The sequence below is a fragment of the Diorhabda carinulata genome, chromosome 2 (assembly GCF_026250575.1).
Source record: "Diorhabda carinulata isolate Delta chromosome 2, icDioCari1.1, whole genome shotgun sequence".
Taxonomy (NCBI): domain Eukaryota; kingdom Metazoa; phylum Arthropoda; class Insecta; order Coleoptera; family Chrysomelidae; genus Diorhabda; species Diorhabda carinulata.
Window position 1 is genome coordinate 25,678,889 of NC_079461.1, and position 18,164 is coordinate 25,697,052.

Sequence of the window (18,164 nt, forward strand, 5' to 3'; positions counted from 1 at the left end):
TGAATCTCTGCTTTCTGTGCGTGCGGCAACCGATACGGTTTCACGTAAACGGGCGTTGCTCCGTCTTGTAACTGGATCTTTTGTTTATAAACATTAGTTACTGTAAGTGTGTCATTGTCCAGGTGAAACACATCGTCATATTTTGCACATATTTTATGAATTGACGTTTTTTCCTCGTTACTTAACCCTTCTACATTTATTTTATTCAATAATTTATCAATACGGTCTACTGAAAATTTACTTTTTTCAAAGTTACAAATATCAAAGTTCGATAATTTCTCAATTCTAGGTTTAAAATTTTTCAGCTTAATCTCTCTATCGGTACTATTTAATAATCTAACCGGAATCATATTTTTAACAAGTCTAACAATTAGTCCCGCTGCATATACACCTTTACAAATTTCTTGGGATACGATTACACTATCGTCATTGTTATCTACCAAAAAATGCTTTATTATTTCACACCTTGGTGGTATTGTTGTACAATAATTGAATTTTGAATCAAGAGGTATTGAAATTTTCTCACCCTTATTCCAAAATAAAAATAAGTATTTTTCGTAATCAATAATAGCTGCATGTTTCAAAAGAAAATCAGCTCCTAAAACTCCATGCATATCGCTACCACATTCATCTACAACATGAAAATCATGACTAACTTTAGTATTTCCTAATAAAAATGTAATATTTGTTTTTCCTTTTGCATATGTTGAACCAGCTATACCGTTGATTTTAATTTTTTCTGAGGAATCAATATACTGGTTGTCACTCAAATGAGATGCAAAAATAATACTTACTGTAGCTCCTGAATCTAATAATAAGTTTAACCCATTCATCCCATACTTAATAGGTACATAACTTAATCCATTTATACATAAACTTAAAATACTATCTTCCTGTTCAATTTTAGGATCGAAAAAACGTATTTACTTCATTCGATTCATTATTGTTACTATTCCTACTGGTACTACCGTTTTCTCTGTTTTCACCACTTCCTATCACGTTACATCTTTGATTATTATTATTTTGATTGTATCTATTATTACCTGATCTTTGATTTCTGTTATTATAACGACCCTTATTTCGTCCTCTAAAGTTATTATTATCACGCTGACGATTGTTTTGGTTATTGTAATTGCTATTCCGGGAATTATAATTATTATTTCTGTTAGTGTGATTGCTATTATTTCTATAACTTCCCCTGTTGTTTCCGTTTGAACGCGAATTACCCCTATACGCGTTATTTTGTCTCGAATCACTCTTGTTACGCGTATGAAAAACTTGTGCTGAAGATGAAGCTTTCTTTGAAATTTCTTCATCTTTCGCGCCACTAATCGCGTCTTTCAATTTTGCATAATTTCGCGCCTTAATAACTGTTCGCAGTTCATGGTTACGTAGACCATTAGCAAACGCATTAATTGCAATTTTTTCATTAGCCACTCTTAAAATTTTGACTGCGCCACCATCTCCATCTGCTTGTGCTAATGTGAGATTGACCAGTAAATCTTCCAATGATTTTCCAAACTCATCTATTGATTTTTCTAATTGTCTCGCGCTATGTAATTCGTTTGACAACGCTGCAGCAGATTTTTTTGTTAATAAATTAGCTTTAATATCTTTAATTAAATCGGCATTAGAATTGTAATTTGATTCTAACCTTAGTTTCGCATTTTGACTAAGTTTCGTTTTTAACACAAAAGTAGTTAACAATTTTTTTCCCGCGACATTTAACAAACCGTCATACAATTCTATAGCATCAATTAATTGTTTAGTAGTATTCTCTGTATCGTCCACAGAAGGCAATAAGTTTGCTGCTGTTCTTAAACTAAATTCTTCAGCCATTTCTGCTGTTTCGACTAAATTACTATTAGAGGTAATATTAATTGATCTAGTTTCTAAAATTTGTTTAATTTCTGCAATATTTTTGTCATTTATTTGAACATAATTCTTAGCTTTCTTTGTCACATCTTCGCTATGAGTGCTTTTATTAAAATTCTGCTTTGCAAGTTCATATTCTTCTTTTAACCTATCTAATTTACTGAGTTTACTCTTAATTAAAATTATATCGTTTCTACGCTGCTGATTGTCTTTACCTAAATTTCTTAAAAATACCCTAAATTCCTCATACAAATTTTTAATATCCTCAAGATCGCTCATGGATAATAATTGACTAAAATTAACACTTATCTTTTATTCTTCAATTTTGAAATTTCCGAGACGCTTGGACACAACGTCTTGAATTTTGAACTCCTTGCGATTGCGACACATCACAGTTTACACTGCACTACACAACACTTTCTCTGCTGTTTTGGATCTCTTCTCTGATCTTCTTCTCCAAACTTTTCTTGCAACGACGAGTAAGTCGCCATATGATAAGGAACAAAAAAAGTACAAAAGCAATCAATCCCAAAATTTCAGATATGGAAAACTTCTGGCTCCAACTGGTGGTACTGCCTCCGCTATTACCGCTTTGTGCTATAATTACCTCTTCTTTTGATTGTGATGATCCCATTTCTGCTATCACTTTACTTGCACATTTAGCCACTTTCCACTCAACATTTTAATTTATTTTGGGCTGGCAGGATCGCCATGTGAAGAATGTGTCCGTTAGGGTAAAAAGGGGGACATGATCTAGCTATTCGCTAGAATAATGGAAGTTCAAAAATCTCTCACACGTATATTGATAACGTTACATGTCTGTACTGGACAACGATCATAGTTATAATAATAATAATAAGCCGTCGACCCGGATGGATCGAACCAACCAAAATTGCTTACATATTAACTTACATTTCCTATCAATATGCTGACATCTGAAGTAAGGTACCATGCACATTGAAACAGGAAATTATCTTGCAATTATAACAGGCAGTTCAATGTCCATTGCAGTCGATGAGACTGGACTATGTATTACAGAGAAACGTTGAAAGAAGACGAAATTTTGTTACCATAATTTGCTTACCACATGGTTACACAAGATCCAGCCATTAGATAAAACAACAATAGGCATATTAAAAACGTTTTACAACAAGAAAATTCGTCAGTTGTTCCAAATAAACAACCATCCAGTAAAAGACTTTGATATTAGTGAACTATTTAAGGTCTATTTTAAAAAAGCTGTGAATGGTTTTAGCAAGCCGGCATTGTTCTTGTAAACAGACATATATTCACCAACGAAGATTCAATCATAGACGCATAAAAGCACACGAATCCTCAAACAGCCGCGAGCAGAAGAATTCGAACAATTTCCTAATGTGCAGCGAAGAATGCCTACCTCTCACTTAATTTTTCTCAAAGAAATTCAACCACTGCTAATCTCGACTAAGAAATTGCTACCCTCTGGCTAGGAACCAGAGGGTAGGAGCCCGGCGAAGCTAACTTAATAACCTCGGCTTTCAATAAAAATGAATTAAAGCAATCACTCTCGCTTGCTTAAACACCTAAATCTAAAAGTTAGGTAAAAAAGAAGATTTACTAAGAAAAAAAATAGCCCTACTGTAGCAAACAATGCAATAACTGGTCTTAGTAAAGTTCAAGCCCAAGAAACTAAAACTAGAAAAAACAACAGGTCAGTTAGTCAGTTACTTCTCTTCTGATGGCTCAGGATGTGATAAGGTTTCCTTATCTGAATCTTCTGGTGATTAAGCCAAGCCAAGCAACCATCTGAAGATGATGAATGTTTTTTTTGCGCTCCCCTGTTTTCGCAAAACACAAAGGGCGAGGTTTGGAAACAGTGTCTTCTATGTAATCTTTGGATTCTCGAACTGTGTGCCGTTATAGAGAAAGACATGTTTGCAATTTTGTGGAGTGACGATACAAGTGTTTTGTTTGATTATTTTCAATAACATCAGAACAAAAACATTTTTGTTTGGTCCAAATACGGTAAGATGAAAAACACATTCAAGCAGTGATGATTCCCATTATTTATCAACAACTCATTTAATTTACAAAATATTGGCAAAAAACTAAAGGGGTATTCCGTAATACCCCCGTTACTCCATAGAATTTTAATTGCTTACCTTTTTTAGCGTATATAGTTTCATGTATTTTCCAATGTATGATTTCAAAGCATCATTTGGACTATTTTGTACCCAAATTAAGCATATTTTCCCATCTTGAATTTTGAATTCAAAAATCAATATTGCCGATGTGATCGATATATTAATTGATCCACTACAATAAACAAATTATAATTTATTATTCAATAACTAGAAGAGATAATGTATTTTAAAGGTAGAAGAAATTAAAATGTTGAGGTTTAATGTACTTTTTATAACTTTCAATAGTTGTAACATGTCATTCGGCTTTTACCGCTTTTCTTCAAACATTTTGAATATTCCTTTGTTCAGGTATTGTGGCATAGTAGTCACTTCGGATTTATTTATTCTAACCTTCGAGTTATTGAAGAAATTATTTTGCTATCGACCTCCCACTTTATTCGAGAAATTCAATAAAACATCGAAATTGAATCGAATTTTTCCCCACCTACACTATAACTATCAAAGTAAATTTGCGGTGATTTTGTTCTTTATATGGTAAGTTGGTAAGCTGGTAAGCTTTTCTTTGCTTTTTTTTATTGTACTCACAAAAATTTATATGGTTTTGTTTTAAGAAAATTTTGGATGAAACTTTCAGCTTTCTTATATGTTAGAGAATTAGCTCTTTTCCATCAAATCTCTTCTTTCTACTCGTTACTTTTTCCGTAATTTCCATCTATGTTCCCGTTTCCTTTCTCATTTTATTTTTTTCCCCGCAGTTCTACAGCTGCCATGTTGGGAGTTTCAAACTACCAGATTAAAAATACAACTTACAATTTATAACTGCTTTAGTTCGTTGTGCTCTTTTGGATGCGAATTTACAATTTTTTCAATAAATTTATTATTGCTGAAGCTTTATTGTTTTAGCAATAAATATTAATTTGGATAATCGTCTCCGGGAATAGTTTTAGATTGTTCAATTTTTCGTTTTTAATTTGATTCATAAGGTTGTCCGTGTTTTTTTATTAATTGTTACCGTCGTTCGTTAAAAAGCTGGTGGCGTCCAATTCAATATTAATTGTTCACCCCAAGTACCAGTTATTTATATACTTTAACTGAGACCGAATATCACTGAGGACGAATCTCCTGCCGGGGAATTTAAGGTTATATTATAGTTTTTTCTTAATTCTCGACTTTTATCACATAGAAATGTGCTCTAAACCTCATCGACTACTTTTTGAAAATTTTATATTATTGGAAGATATAAAAGCATATTAAGCTTACGTTCCACTAATGCTCTCATCCGGACTGTTAAACTTACAGATCCCATATTTTAATAGGGCTTTTCAAGAATTATGAGAGGGTTAATCTGATTATGAGAGTTATCCGGATCACGTTCCCTGTTATTCGGAAACTGATCGAAACAATCGGGTTCTCTGTGACCCGATTGTTTCGAGTCACAGAGATGTGCAAAAATCTTTCCGACCCTAGCTGTCGTCTTTTTTTGGTTTGTTTTCGAATTATAAAAATTTTACATTGCTCCAATATAGTTATCTATTATTTTATTATTGTAAGCAGCGTTAATTGAAAGGTTACTGATGTTTTGGTTTATATACTATTCAACATAAAAAATTTATTTATATTCAAATTTGGTGTTTCGTTAATAACTGCCAATATTAATTAAACACCTAGAGGCTATTTTACTATTGAAGGTTTATGAAAGTCAAGTCCAATCCTAGTAGGTGTGCAGCACGGGCACGGCACGCGGGCGGCGAAAACAATGGATGACTGCAGGCCGCGTATAATTTTATCAATAGATCAAATTTTTTTATGTATTTCTTAAAAATAACTTTTTGGTGACGTTAACAACTACTTGTAGTCATTTTACACAGATTAATACAGTGAAAAATGATATGAAAGACGTTATTTCTCTGTAATATTCAAATACAAACTGTCGTATACAACCAGCGGTGCAAGAAACACTGTTCACACGTCCTCTTCTCTTTCTACACCAATAGCACCCGATAACGACATTGATTGGGCGTATAAATCAAACAGTGTCAAATTCTAATCAAATTTCTTTTTAAGTATATGCTTATATAATCAAAATATATTAAATAAAACCCATGCGCAAAAAATTTTTTTTGTTGACTCGTGTTAAATATGAACACCATTTGGGTTTTTTTTAAGGGGTTCCAAATAGACAAAACTACAAATTAGTGTTGGATTTGTCGAGGAATTTTATCAGAACTAATCTATAATAGTTATATACAGGAGCAAAAGTATTAGTTTTTAGTTGGAACAATTTTTGAATCATGAGAGAGAAGATATGAAATAGATTCGAAAAGATATAAATGAACAATGGATCGATTCCTTACTTTTCTTCTGGTTTTATTTCCCATGCTTGATATGGTAAATTACTATATTTCAACGAAGCTAATCCAAAGATTCCGAAAACTTGTGATCTAAATGATAACGTTCCCTTCTCTTCATTGTGCTTCAAATCATGAATATATTTGTTGGTCCAGTACTTTTCTTTGTCATCCCAAATACATACTATAGGTAACTCTAGAAATATCACGTGCTTAGGCCACCTAGAATTACGTGGACATTTTTGAAAAGATCATTAGAAAAAAACATCAAAATATTCACGTTAAGCTAATGTATATTAAAGAATCCAATGCTTCCTCGTTTTTCTTCATCTCTTCTTCTAACTCTTCTGGTGCTTTTCTAACGTCGGGATCTGATGGCACCGGAGGCGTATAACTTGTAAAGAAGTCCACGTGCTCAAGTTGCTTGGGAACAAATACTAAAACATATGTTATTACATCCCCAAGAATGATATAAGTGATACCGAGAACAATATCTAATGTTGCCGTACAATAAAACATACGTGTAAGTATGATTACGAGGATGGATCCAGAAGTACTTAGCCCAACAAAAAAAAAACACCAAAACCCTTCTTATAATAACAATCGTCAAACACCTCAAAATAGCCATTAACTGCCGACATCACCTCTTCATTGTTGGAACATCTTTGACCACCAAGCAATTTTTTTAAGTCTAGGAACAGAAAATAAATCTGGCGAATAGGGTGCATAAGGTAGGAATTCAAACTTAATAATAACGGATGTATGATCTGGTGTATTGTCTTGATGAAACAACATTTTTTTCTTAGTCAAATGCGACCGTTTTTGCATGATTCGCATAAAACTTGCCGTTGATAGTTTTTCCTTTTTCAAGATTGTCAATGAAAATTATCCCACGCGCATCCCTAAAAACCGACACCATGACCTTCCATCTGCAGATGGAACGGTCTTTGCCTCTTTGGAGCCGGTTCTCACTTTTCAGTCCATTGGTTGAAAGTTTAATAAGTTCCTAATCCGCCGAGAAGATCCCCTAAGCCTTAGATTGACGGTGATAAAATGTTATATTTGGCCAATCCTTTCGTATGGTGTGAAGATGTGGTTCCTGAAAGTTAGGTCCTTAAACAGAATAGAAGCAATGGAAATGTGGCTGTTGCGCAGACTTCTACCGATTCCATGGACCGAGCACATGATGAATGAAGAAGTACTGAGAAGAGCAGGTGTGGATAGAGAACTGATCGCGGTAATTAAATAACGAAAAGTATCTTATTTGGAACACATCTTGTGAGGACTCAGATACTCAACTCTCAAGCTCATAGTGACAGGAAAGATCGACAGAAAGAGAGGACCAGGGCGTAAACAACATTCCTGGCTACGGAATATAAGAGACTGGTATGGCATTCAGGGTGTGGCAACAATTATTAGTCGTGCAGAAGAGGGATGCTTCAGATAATAGATTATAAGTTTTGAACAAGAGAACACCTACACGCTACAAAGTGTGTGGTACTTGAAGAAGAAGAAGGTTGAAACACTCGATGGAAACATCTGCACTACGGTGTTTTTATTCTATTGTTTCTGACTACGACAGGTTAAAACTCAAATTTTTATAAGTCTTTCTAAGTATGAAGTTTTCCGTTACAATATACTGAATAATTTTTCTTGATTGAAACCACACTATTTAGCGTGTAATAAGTCGCTATTTCATATTTTAATTTGTTGCAAACTGGCCAACTCCAAAATAGTTTACATATCTCGACGATTCCTAACTAAATTTTGAAAGAAAATCTCCTGAAGAATATTGCGCTAGGGAGATGACGAAACAATAAAATTAGCAGTTTATGGCTATTTGAGCGAGATCATTCCTTACCTAAATCAGAATAATTCTTACACATCTATTTTTAATAGTCAACCTTCAACAGTCGTAAGCCAGTCTGCAAAGCCATAAGCCTCATTAAAGTATTAAAGTTCTTTATTTAATATGACAAAACAACAGAATAACAAAAAGCATTTAGTTATCCTACTAAACAACGAAACCATTTAAAAATAGGGCGTAAACTGGGCTAATCACTATAATTTTTCTTCTTTATATCTCAATATTAATTAATTTATTTGTCGTTAAACTTTTTCCTTTCCTCCTCTTTCTTTTGTTCGAGACAAGCTTTTATGGATCTTTCTTTTCTTATATTTTTATGTCTCTTTGCTTTCCCTCTCCTCCTCTTCTCCTCTCCTGTCAACAATTTTGTTTTCTATTAGCTCCTGTTTAATCTTTTTTCTCATTTCTTATCATGTCCATCCTTGTTTTCTATGTTTTGTCTTTGCTGCTGTTATTTTACTCTCTTATTGTTCACTACTCAGGTTTTACTGTTGTTGAGTTGGACGAGGATATATTGAAAATTTCTTAGCCTACTATAGAACAAAACAAAATTTCAATATCAAAATATTTTATTACTCAACATATTCTCCTCTTAATTGGATACATTTAATACCGCGAACCTGCAACGTCTCTAGACTTTTCAAAAAAAATGTTTTTTCTTGCTCTGTAAACCAGACCTCCACAGCTTCTATTACTTCCTCGTTGGAAGACAATTTACGACATTTTAAACTTTTTTTCAGTTGAGGAGAGAGATGATAGTCAGACGGAGCCAAATCTGGGGAATATGGGGGGGGAGTTTTAGTAATTCAAACCCTAAATCACGAATTTTTTGGATGGCAACATGAGATTTGTGTGCAGGGGCATTGTCCTGCAAAAAAAAACACCTTTGGACAGCTTTCCGCCTCGTTTCTCTTTAATTTTTTCCCGTAGAGTCGTCAGTAATTTCCAGTTATTGTTCTACCCTTATCCAAAAAATTAATCATGATTACTCCATGGTAATCCCAAAAAACTGAAGCAAGAGTTTTCTAGCAGATTTTTGGACTCGAAACTTCTTAGGTCTTGGAGAACCAGAGTGCCGCCATTCCATTGTTACTTTGTTTCTGGATCGTAGAAATGTACCCAAGTCTCATCAATAGTAACAACTCGGTTTAAGAAGTCTACATTGATTTCAAATCGAGCACATATTAAAAGCGATGCTTCTACCCTCCACGCTTTTGGTCAACATTCAAACACTTGGGGATCCAAGACAACAATTTTTCTCATGTCCAAATCGACGTGAACTATATGATGAAAACATTCGTATGAAATATTCAGGGCTTCAGATATCCATTTTAGCCCAATTCGCTATATTTTTGTCTATATTTTAATTTTCTGTGGAAATAACCCCAAATGTGGCCATTTAATCTATTATTAGTCCTTTTATCATTATATTTTCCTCAAGTTCCCTTGTCCTTTTTTCCACTTCCTTCCTTTTTCCTTTTTTTATTTTGTGTTGTTTACATTCATGGGTCTATTTTTTTTCATATTCCTAAATGTATCTGCTACAATTGCTATGTTGTTTGCATATTCTGATTAATCTGTTTTAACCGATTCTAGGTATCTGTAGCCAATTATTTATGGTTCTTATCATTTATTGTTTCTAACATGGCTGCTATGAACAGAAGTAGATTAAGACTGTCTCTTTGTTCTATCCTAATCTCCATCCTAAACTCTCTCAATTTTCTCCTGTCTATTTGAAAGTTATCCTCTTACTTTTCATACATATCTTTTCTTAATATTACTTTTCGGAGGACTTGTATGTTCCTCATACTACTTAGTATAATTTTTCTGTTCATTGAGTCTAATGCTGCTTTTCTTGTTGTTCCTCCTTTCTATTTTTCACTCTATTTAGTTTGTTAATATGTCTATTGTTTGTTTCTCTTTTTTATTTGCAAATTCTCCTTCTACGTTTTCTAATCATTGTATTTCCTTATTACTGTTATTATAAATGAAAATAAATAGTAAATTGACAGGTTAGGTACACAAATTGACAAATGAGAAATCAAAATATTCCCAAATTTTCATTACTTACATCTTGTAATATTCAAATCCAAAATAACATAATCTTGAGGTTGAGGTGGTTGGTGTAGCAAATTTATGTGGTATACACCACCAAGTATTACGTATTTCCTTAAATTCACTACATTTTGAGGTAAATCTAACAAAAACTGCTCTCTGGCCTCGGCGTATAACTTTTCTGAAAATGAATAAGAATCGTTTCAACAGAAATTATTACAATATTAAGTCATAAGAGTCAAATGACTGGGGACACTCAACATTCATTTTTAACTTTATTATATTGAAACAAAATGCGGGTTCCAAAAAATTGAATTGTTTAGTAAGATGTTTTCTGCTAGAAAACCGACATACCTTCTACAGAACAGGCATATTGACTGGCAGTAGGCTCTAGCTTTTTGTATGGCACTTGGGGAATGTCTTCATCTGACGCGAACTCTTCTGGTTCTGGTACTAATATCACTGCATTTTCATTTTCAGGATCTATAACTGGGCGAGCCTTTTTATCGCGATTGTCATATTTGTATTGTAATTTAATACGCCATTCTTTTTTACAGGATTCCTTCAAATCTAAAAAAACGTAGGGTCAATTTACTTCTATATCAGTTATTTACCCTTTTGTATTTTTTTGTAATTGTTTGTTTTAAAAATGTGAAAGGAAACAAATAACGATGTTTTGTGAATGAAATTAACAAATATAACGATCTGCAACTCATTTTAAAAAATAATTAATTGGATATCGAGGATTCATGATGATGCATTGAATCTACGTATATTTCAAATTTAATTACTACCTAAATCGTAATGTCCAGGTATTGTAGGGCAATCGAAGAATTCACAATTATCACTTAAATGATCATATGTCAGATTCATTACTCTCAATGCCATTTTTTCCAGATCCATAGTAGCTGGCAAGATTACTTGCAAACCATTTAAATTTTTGAAGGTGATATCTATTCTTGGCCTGAAATAAGTTTCAATAAAGTATAAAATTGGATATTTGGATATACAATTTTATTCTAGAGCTTCACACGAGCTGGAGACTTTTCTCGATCTAGTTGCGGTTTTTCGAAACGAAACATAACGAGACATTTTTGAAAAGAGTTCCGGTGCTACCATGACCATACACAGTAAGAACCGAGAGTCCATTTCTGTCCATTTTTTTTATATTATACTTACTTTAATAAAAAATTGTTAGCATTATCATACGAGTTTAATTTTTCTCCTCATCGATCTCACAATATTTAAAATGTAGTAATCATCCGTGGTATATTTTATTTTTGTCTTTTTATATAAGTTTCAAAGCATGACGGAAAAATTCTCTTAAGCCGTTTAACCGGCAATGCACTGTTTGAAAATTATTGAGGCTATTAGCTTCATCAAATTCTTACAAACAAATTACTGAAGGGAATGAGATCGAAATTTCACAGTTCTCGTTTCAAAGATGTCACTTCAAATAGAAAAAATTAGATAATATCATTTTTGCTAGCCTCAGCCTTTTATTCGCCGGTATTTTGTCTAGTTAAAAAGTAAAGTTTAAGCAACAATTCATTGTTTTGAAATTTCCGAGGCTATTCAATAAAGAAAATATTTACAAATAAATTATTGGCAGGAATAAACTGAAAATTCTGAAAGTTGTTGTTTTCAAGATGATACTTCAAATGCTCATCCATTTTATGAAGGACTTATTAATTGAAAAAGTATACAGAAGAGCGTCGATTATACCAAACGTAGGTCAACCAAGAGGAAAAAGAAGCCAAAAAATACAAATTTGAATCATGCACCATGCGAGCGACCGACCGAACTTTCCTACGACATGGCGTGCACGTCATATCTGTGAACAATCGTCAGAGATTGTTTGCTGTTGTTCAAATTGATTCTAACTTTGTTGTCTAAACGTAAACCCATAGTGCTCAGTTTCTCTGATAAATTTAAGATATTGGATCAGTTGGAGAAGGTGCTGGAAGATCAAGTTTAGCTCGGGAATATTGGGAGAACCGCGATGTTTTCACCAAATTTGCTTGAATGTGTATACGTGACGCTCTACTTACTTTGGTGGTCTTCTCGGATTTGGTAAAGGCGTCGGTAACTGTACCCTCAACCATAGACATAAAGTAACATAGGGGTCCTTGTAATTGTAATCGGCTGTCGGTATATCAAGTCTCACCAAATTTTTAGAAACGTTTCTAAGAAGTCTGTAAGTCGCAATATCTAAACTCATTTGCTGATGTTCGATGTAAAGTTGACGAATCTAAAATATCAGATGACATGAAATTTATCAAATAAATGAGTTTGCCAACTGAATTTGAAAATAGAAAGTTGAAACCTTAAATGCTATGCATCAAAAATATTGAATCCGCACAAGGGTGCTCACTTTTCCTAAACCAATATCTTATTATTTTAAACGATGTATCGATTCTAGAGACTAGATATTTCTGTAGATTTGGTCCGTTAGAACTGCATGAGACTGAATTTCTATATAAAAAAGGAAACCGGAAGAAATATAGAGAGAGTTAGTCTACGTCAAATATCAAAAATGTGACACCATTTTTTTAATGTCGTGGCTGGCATATAGCGTTGCGTAGAAATAGCAAAAAGAATCGGACACTCTAATACAAAATCGACTATGTCAAAATATCATTTACTTGCAACGAAATCAGGATTCAGAATTACAACTCAAATTATCAAAGAGATTTTTTAAGATATTAATTCTTACTATTTTCTTTAACAGGACTTACCCACAACCAATTTTTTAATTTTTCACTATTGTCCTCTGCTTCTGGTGGCATTGTAATTAATTCCTCCAAACTTCCGATAAGCTTGAAATTAAAGTATTAAATTAAATAAAAAAAACTAGTATAGCTATAACTGACGACGAAATACAGCAGTTGTAGCATGTGAAAGGGGTAATAGCCATTATGCGCGTGTTAAATACTATACTTTATCCATAACTACGAGGGTTGATATTTTAGTTTTGAGATAAACAAATAAAAACAAATATTTATAATTGGGTATGGCTTTATTGTTTGTGAAAATATTTTCCATTAGGGTCAATACACTTTTGCATGCATTTGAACCAATTGTCGAAGCATTCATTCCATTCCAATAGAGGTACCTCCAAAACATGTGATTTGAACGCATAAACCGCTTCTTCAGGTTTTGAAACGCAATTTATTATTGATCTTTGGGAATAAGAAGAATTAATTGGACAGTACGGCGGATAACCCTTCGATAATTCGATATTTTGACTGAGAGAGAATCCTCTGTCTTCTGCGATTGGGTTCCCTGTTTTTTTTTTCGAACATTTCTGGCTAACAAATTCTAGTGTACCATCCATTATTGACCATTCTAAGCTGCTCTAATGGAACGGTGTAGACATATCCAGTTATTCCAAAAAATCAGGCGACCACTTGCTTTGTAGTACTTCGTGTGTGAACAATTTTTGTTGAATTTGGCTCGTCTTGAAAGACCCATAATGTTGAGTGTAGTTTAGTTTCGGATACATATGCATAGATCCATGATTCGTCGCGTATCAAGATCTTATAGATGTCTGTTGAAGCCTCGCGATTATATTATACGATATCCAATGCGATCAAATCTTTTTAACAGCCAAATGTTCATGCCACATAATGATCTTGCTTGCAATATCAGTTGGTATAATCCACTTCGAAAGTCATAGAAAATCATCTTATAGTGGCATTTGATAATCTTCGGAACGAATTTCTTGAGTACAATTCTGGTTTATTTTGTTCTAAAAACGTGCTTTCACGTAGAAGCTCTCTAGGTGGAAGTTAAGTAGAAGTATATTTTCGGTATACTATAATTTTTTCCCAATATTTGGATGTTTTTGAAAGTTCAACAACATACGCCAGCATAACATTTTGTGTCAGTTGTCAATTCATAAAAAATTTAGTAGAGGTACCTTAGTATGATTTTGACTCGTTACGTATGTTTTTTACCGTAACGCTAGTCGATTTTTATGCACTAAGGGGTAATAAAACCTACTAAGTAATTCAAAACTCACGAAGGGTTGTTTTAAATATTATTACAGAATAATCGTTTTATTAGTCTTCTCTATAAACTATACAGAACAATAGAAGAAGGTTTTAACTGGTTAAAAGCCCTGGGTATTAAAAATAACATAATCGTAAGATCTATAGTACATATTTGCCAATAAAAGTTGGAAATTCTGTTTGATTACAATTCCAAGAATCTCTTTCCGACAAATTTCACCGAAAATAGGTTTTCCATATAGTAGGAACGTTGAAGTTGTGTTTTCTTGACAGCTTAGTTCAGTTGCAACTTGCAAGATGCAGTTTGAAATTCATTGTGAATCCTAGTTGATTATGGACAATTTGGAAGGGTCGCGTAAACGCCAAAAAATCGTTCCTTTGGCAGTTAATGGAAAAACATTGATATTTATTTATTTGTTTCAAATCATTTAGAGACAAACATTTATGTAAAAGTGTGGATGATAACCTGAAGTTAATTAGTAGTTCGCTTGGTATTGGAAAATCTGTTATTTATAGAGTTATTGAAGAAGAGAAATGTTGCAAGTTCCAAACAGCACGTAAAGTTCCAGACAAACATTTCAAATAGAAAATAATTTGAAAGAAAGACTTCCAAGGAAAGTTCATGCTTTCTTCTTTAGAAAAGGATTTCCGACAGTAGATAAAGTGTTTGTCACGGTTCAAGATGATAAGGATATCCCTAATTCGATGCATGAAATCTTTCAAAAGAAATAGGTTTTCACTGGAAAAAGCATACAAGAAAATCTATTTTTATAGTAAGAAACGTATGGAGACGAGATTACCTAAAGACTATGAAAGGATTTATAATTCAAGAAAGAAACACATTTTCATATGGATGTAACATGGATCAATATGGGACATACACCAAATAAATTTTGGCAAAATGAAACTGTTACAGGCTTTACCAATTAATTTTTCTACTGGTTTAAATCCATTAACAGAAAAGGGGTGCAGACTGATAATAGTAGCTTTTCAAACGGTTCTATTAAAGGTGGTTTATTTACTTTCGAATCTGCTCGTTTTTGTGATAACTATGAGGAGACGAATGCAGATGACAGGCTTTCAGGATTGTCATATAGATATAGTCTAGCTTCATGCTTACCAGCAAATATTTTTATTTTGTATTTAACTGTTGAGATATCTTTGTTAGGAATGTATCTCGTTGTACTGTGAATTGAAAAGTTAAAATGCTCTTTATATTGATGTTCTTTGCCAATCCTCATAGTTGGAATCCAAAGAGCCCTATCGGTTTTAGTATTTAATTGTATATTATAATTCTGTTCTACGCCTATAACTTAGAATGGCATAATATCCAGTAATAATTACTATATCTTGATACTAGATATTTCCATCAATATCTCTAGGTTAATCAAACTTTTACCAGTGAATTCTACCTGTACAGATTTTTTGTAGAACCTTGTAGTTTCCCCATTGTCCCATTTTGATTTGGCACTACAGTCAGTAATACAGTGTCATCTGCGAAAGTCTCTATTACTATTTCTTCTATATCTAGAGTATCACTAGGGAACAAAAAATAGAAAATGAGTCTTAAAATACTTCCTCGTAGAACGCTAACTTCTATTTCTCTGTATTGGGTTTTACTGTTTAGTTCTGAACAAACTATCTGAAATATATGTCAGTATTTCTGCATATTGCATCCTATTTAATTTATGGATCAAACTCGACCTGGGTCACATCTAAGCAGCAGATCGTTTCTCTTCTACATTCTATGTATCAAAGAAAAATAGTAAATCAAACTTCAATAAACACATTTTCTTATTCCCGATCATATCAAATTGAGCTTCCAATTTCATCAACATTTATAATAAGGGATTCAACTTGCAAATCAATGACAATGTCTATATTCCAGATTTTAGTTTCAATTATCTGAATATGTTTTATTTTCTGCTGCAACATATTGTTTCACATCTGCCCATATCAACACAATGGAATTGAGTTCACAATGGTAGGGCGGTAATTATAAAATATTTATTTATATGTTTTTTGACAATTTCTAAAAGCTCTGCCTCAACTATCGTTTGATGTAGAAGTAAGCTATTATTGAACACCTGCTATCCTTGATACCATTGTTGGAATTTTCTCATATTGCCTTGTGTGATCCTTAGCATTGCCTAATACGACAACACAATTCTCTTCGGTAGGGTTTTGGAAAACCAATTTTCTCGTGATAGTCTACGTTTTTTTTTTCGATTCAGATACCCAAAGCATCTGGCAGAAAACCATCTTATTTACCAAGGTGACAAATTAATAATCTCTATCCTTTTCCTAAATTTAAAGTTTTCCTATAAAACTACGCGCATACACAACCAAACATAAAATATGCTATTAATTGAACTCTGTTGACGATGGTGATAATGACGATGAATGGACACTTTTTTGGGCCAGCCACTGAATGATTAGCTCTATACTCACGAACGATTCGGTAGACAATTGAAGAACATACTTCCGAAATATTTCCCGCTTTGGAAATAACGTCATCAACAGTCTTCTCATCATTTTCGTGCATTTCATTTTTATGAATATTAACAATCACTGACAGTTTAAGTAAAAAGATGAACGAAGACAAATTCGAACAATCTCTGTAGTATGATGCCGTCCTTGTACTACACCTGATCTAGCAGCATTTGCAGCAATGCGGCACTAGCCCTTCCCACGACGCATTTCATTTGTGGTATATAATGGTGCCTCTGATTTGGACAATTACGATGCCGCGCCTCGTTTCGCCCGGGATGTTCACGTGATGATCATGTCCTGATCATTTTTTTGGTTTACTATTTTCTTTCGATAAATAGATTCAAGTACCTGTAGTCGACAAATTTATTGGTAGTTGCTGGAGGAGATATAACAGCTCTGAAACGCAATGGCGATTGACAATCAGCTATTGAGATTGAGAAAGATACTGTAAATAAAATATAGAGTTCTATAACACTAAAACCAATTAATACATCAACAAGATATACGGAACAAACATAAAACAAACACCAAATTTCCGACCCCCATAGTCAGTTTACTGATTGTTTAACAATTAATTTGTTTAAAAAAAAACGAGTAATTATAACCGAATTTTATAGTATTATTAAAGGAAACTATCAAAATTTGTGTTAATTAAGTATTTTCTCTATAATTGTATCTTAGTAAGGTATAGTTGCAGATGGAGTATAGTATTCATCTTGCGTGAGTTATGACTTTCAATACCACTGGTTAAATAATATACAATCATCTGTTTTTATATCGAGGACTTTTAAATTTTTTGACCTTACCTTTAAAGTATTCTCTGTTCTTATAGATATATCTGATACGTTGGTATTTTCAATTTCATCTTCCCATATGTGAAGATACGTGTTCATTTGATCACAAAAATAAGGATTTGGTAAATTACCGCATTCGACAAACAATTTCCACTGAAATGAAATTTCAAAAAATTATTAGTAGTTCATAAAAAATAAAATTCACTTCAATCATTTCGTTTTTCTTATTTTGGATATAAACTGGTCGCCAAGGTCGCCAACCCTTTACTTACATTTCGAAAAGGGTCGAATTTAATGAAATGTAAATATATCGCCGTGCCGGCGTTTTTTTTTGACTACGTACCTCTGCATGTATGGAGCAATAGATGAATGGTTATTCACAATTTGCTTTCATTCATTGCTATTTCTTCCATCAAGCGAAATGAATTATAGTGTCAGTTATTGAGAGAAACGTGGGAGAAACTTAATTGTTTGCGAAACTTTTCCATTTTCCAAACACAAAGTTTTGAAAAGAGAAAAAACATCATGGAGTTGTTGCAAAGGGTAAGCAAGGCTTAACACTATTGGAACAGAGAACCTGATATCCAGGAGGGACG

The 18,164-nt window shown here is 33.2% G+C and overlaps 1 protein-coding gene across 1 annotated transcript in view; it reads right to left on the bottom strand.

Moving 5' to 3' along the window:
- Positions 1 to 18,164, bottom strand: part of LOC130890781 (dynein axonemal intermediate chain 7-like) — a 53,835-nt gene that overhangs the window by 13,088 nt on the left and 22,583 nt on the right. Inside the window, exons 8-16 of the mRNA XM_057795098.1 lie at positions 17,581 to 17,721; positions 13,007 to 13,087; positions 12,320 to 12,519; positions 11,063 to 11,232; positions 10,623 to 10,838; positions 10,285 to 10,449; positions 6,627 to 6,783; positions 6,353 to 6,568; positions 4,017 to 4,170 (exon numbers count right to left, since the gene is read on the bottom strand). Coding sequence (XP_057651081.1) covers positions 4,017 to 4,170; positions 6,353 to 6,568; positions 6,627 to 6,783; positions 10,285 to 10,449; positions 10,623 to 10,838; positions 11,063 to 11,232; positions 12,320 to 12,519; positions 13,007 to 13,087; positions 17,581 to 17,721 — 1,500 coding nt within the window. The remainder of the gene's footprint in view (positions 1 to 4,016; positions 4,171 to 6,352; positions 6,569 to 6,626; positions 6,784 to 10,284; positions 10,450 to 10,622; positions 10,839 to 11,062; positions 11,233 to 12,319; positions 12,520 to 13,006; positions 13,088 to 17,580; positions 17,722 to 18,164) is intronic.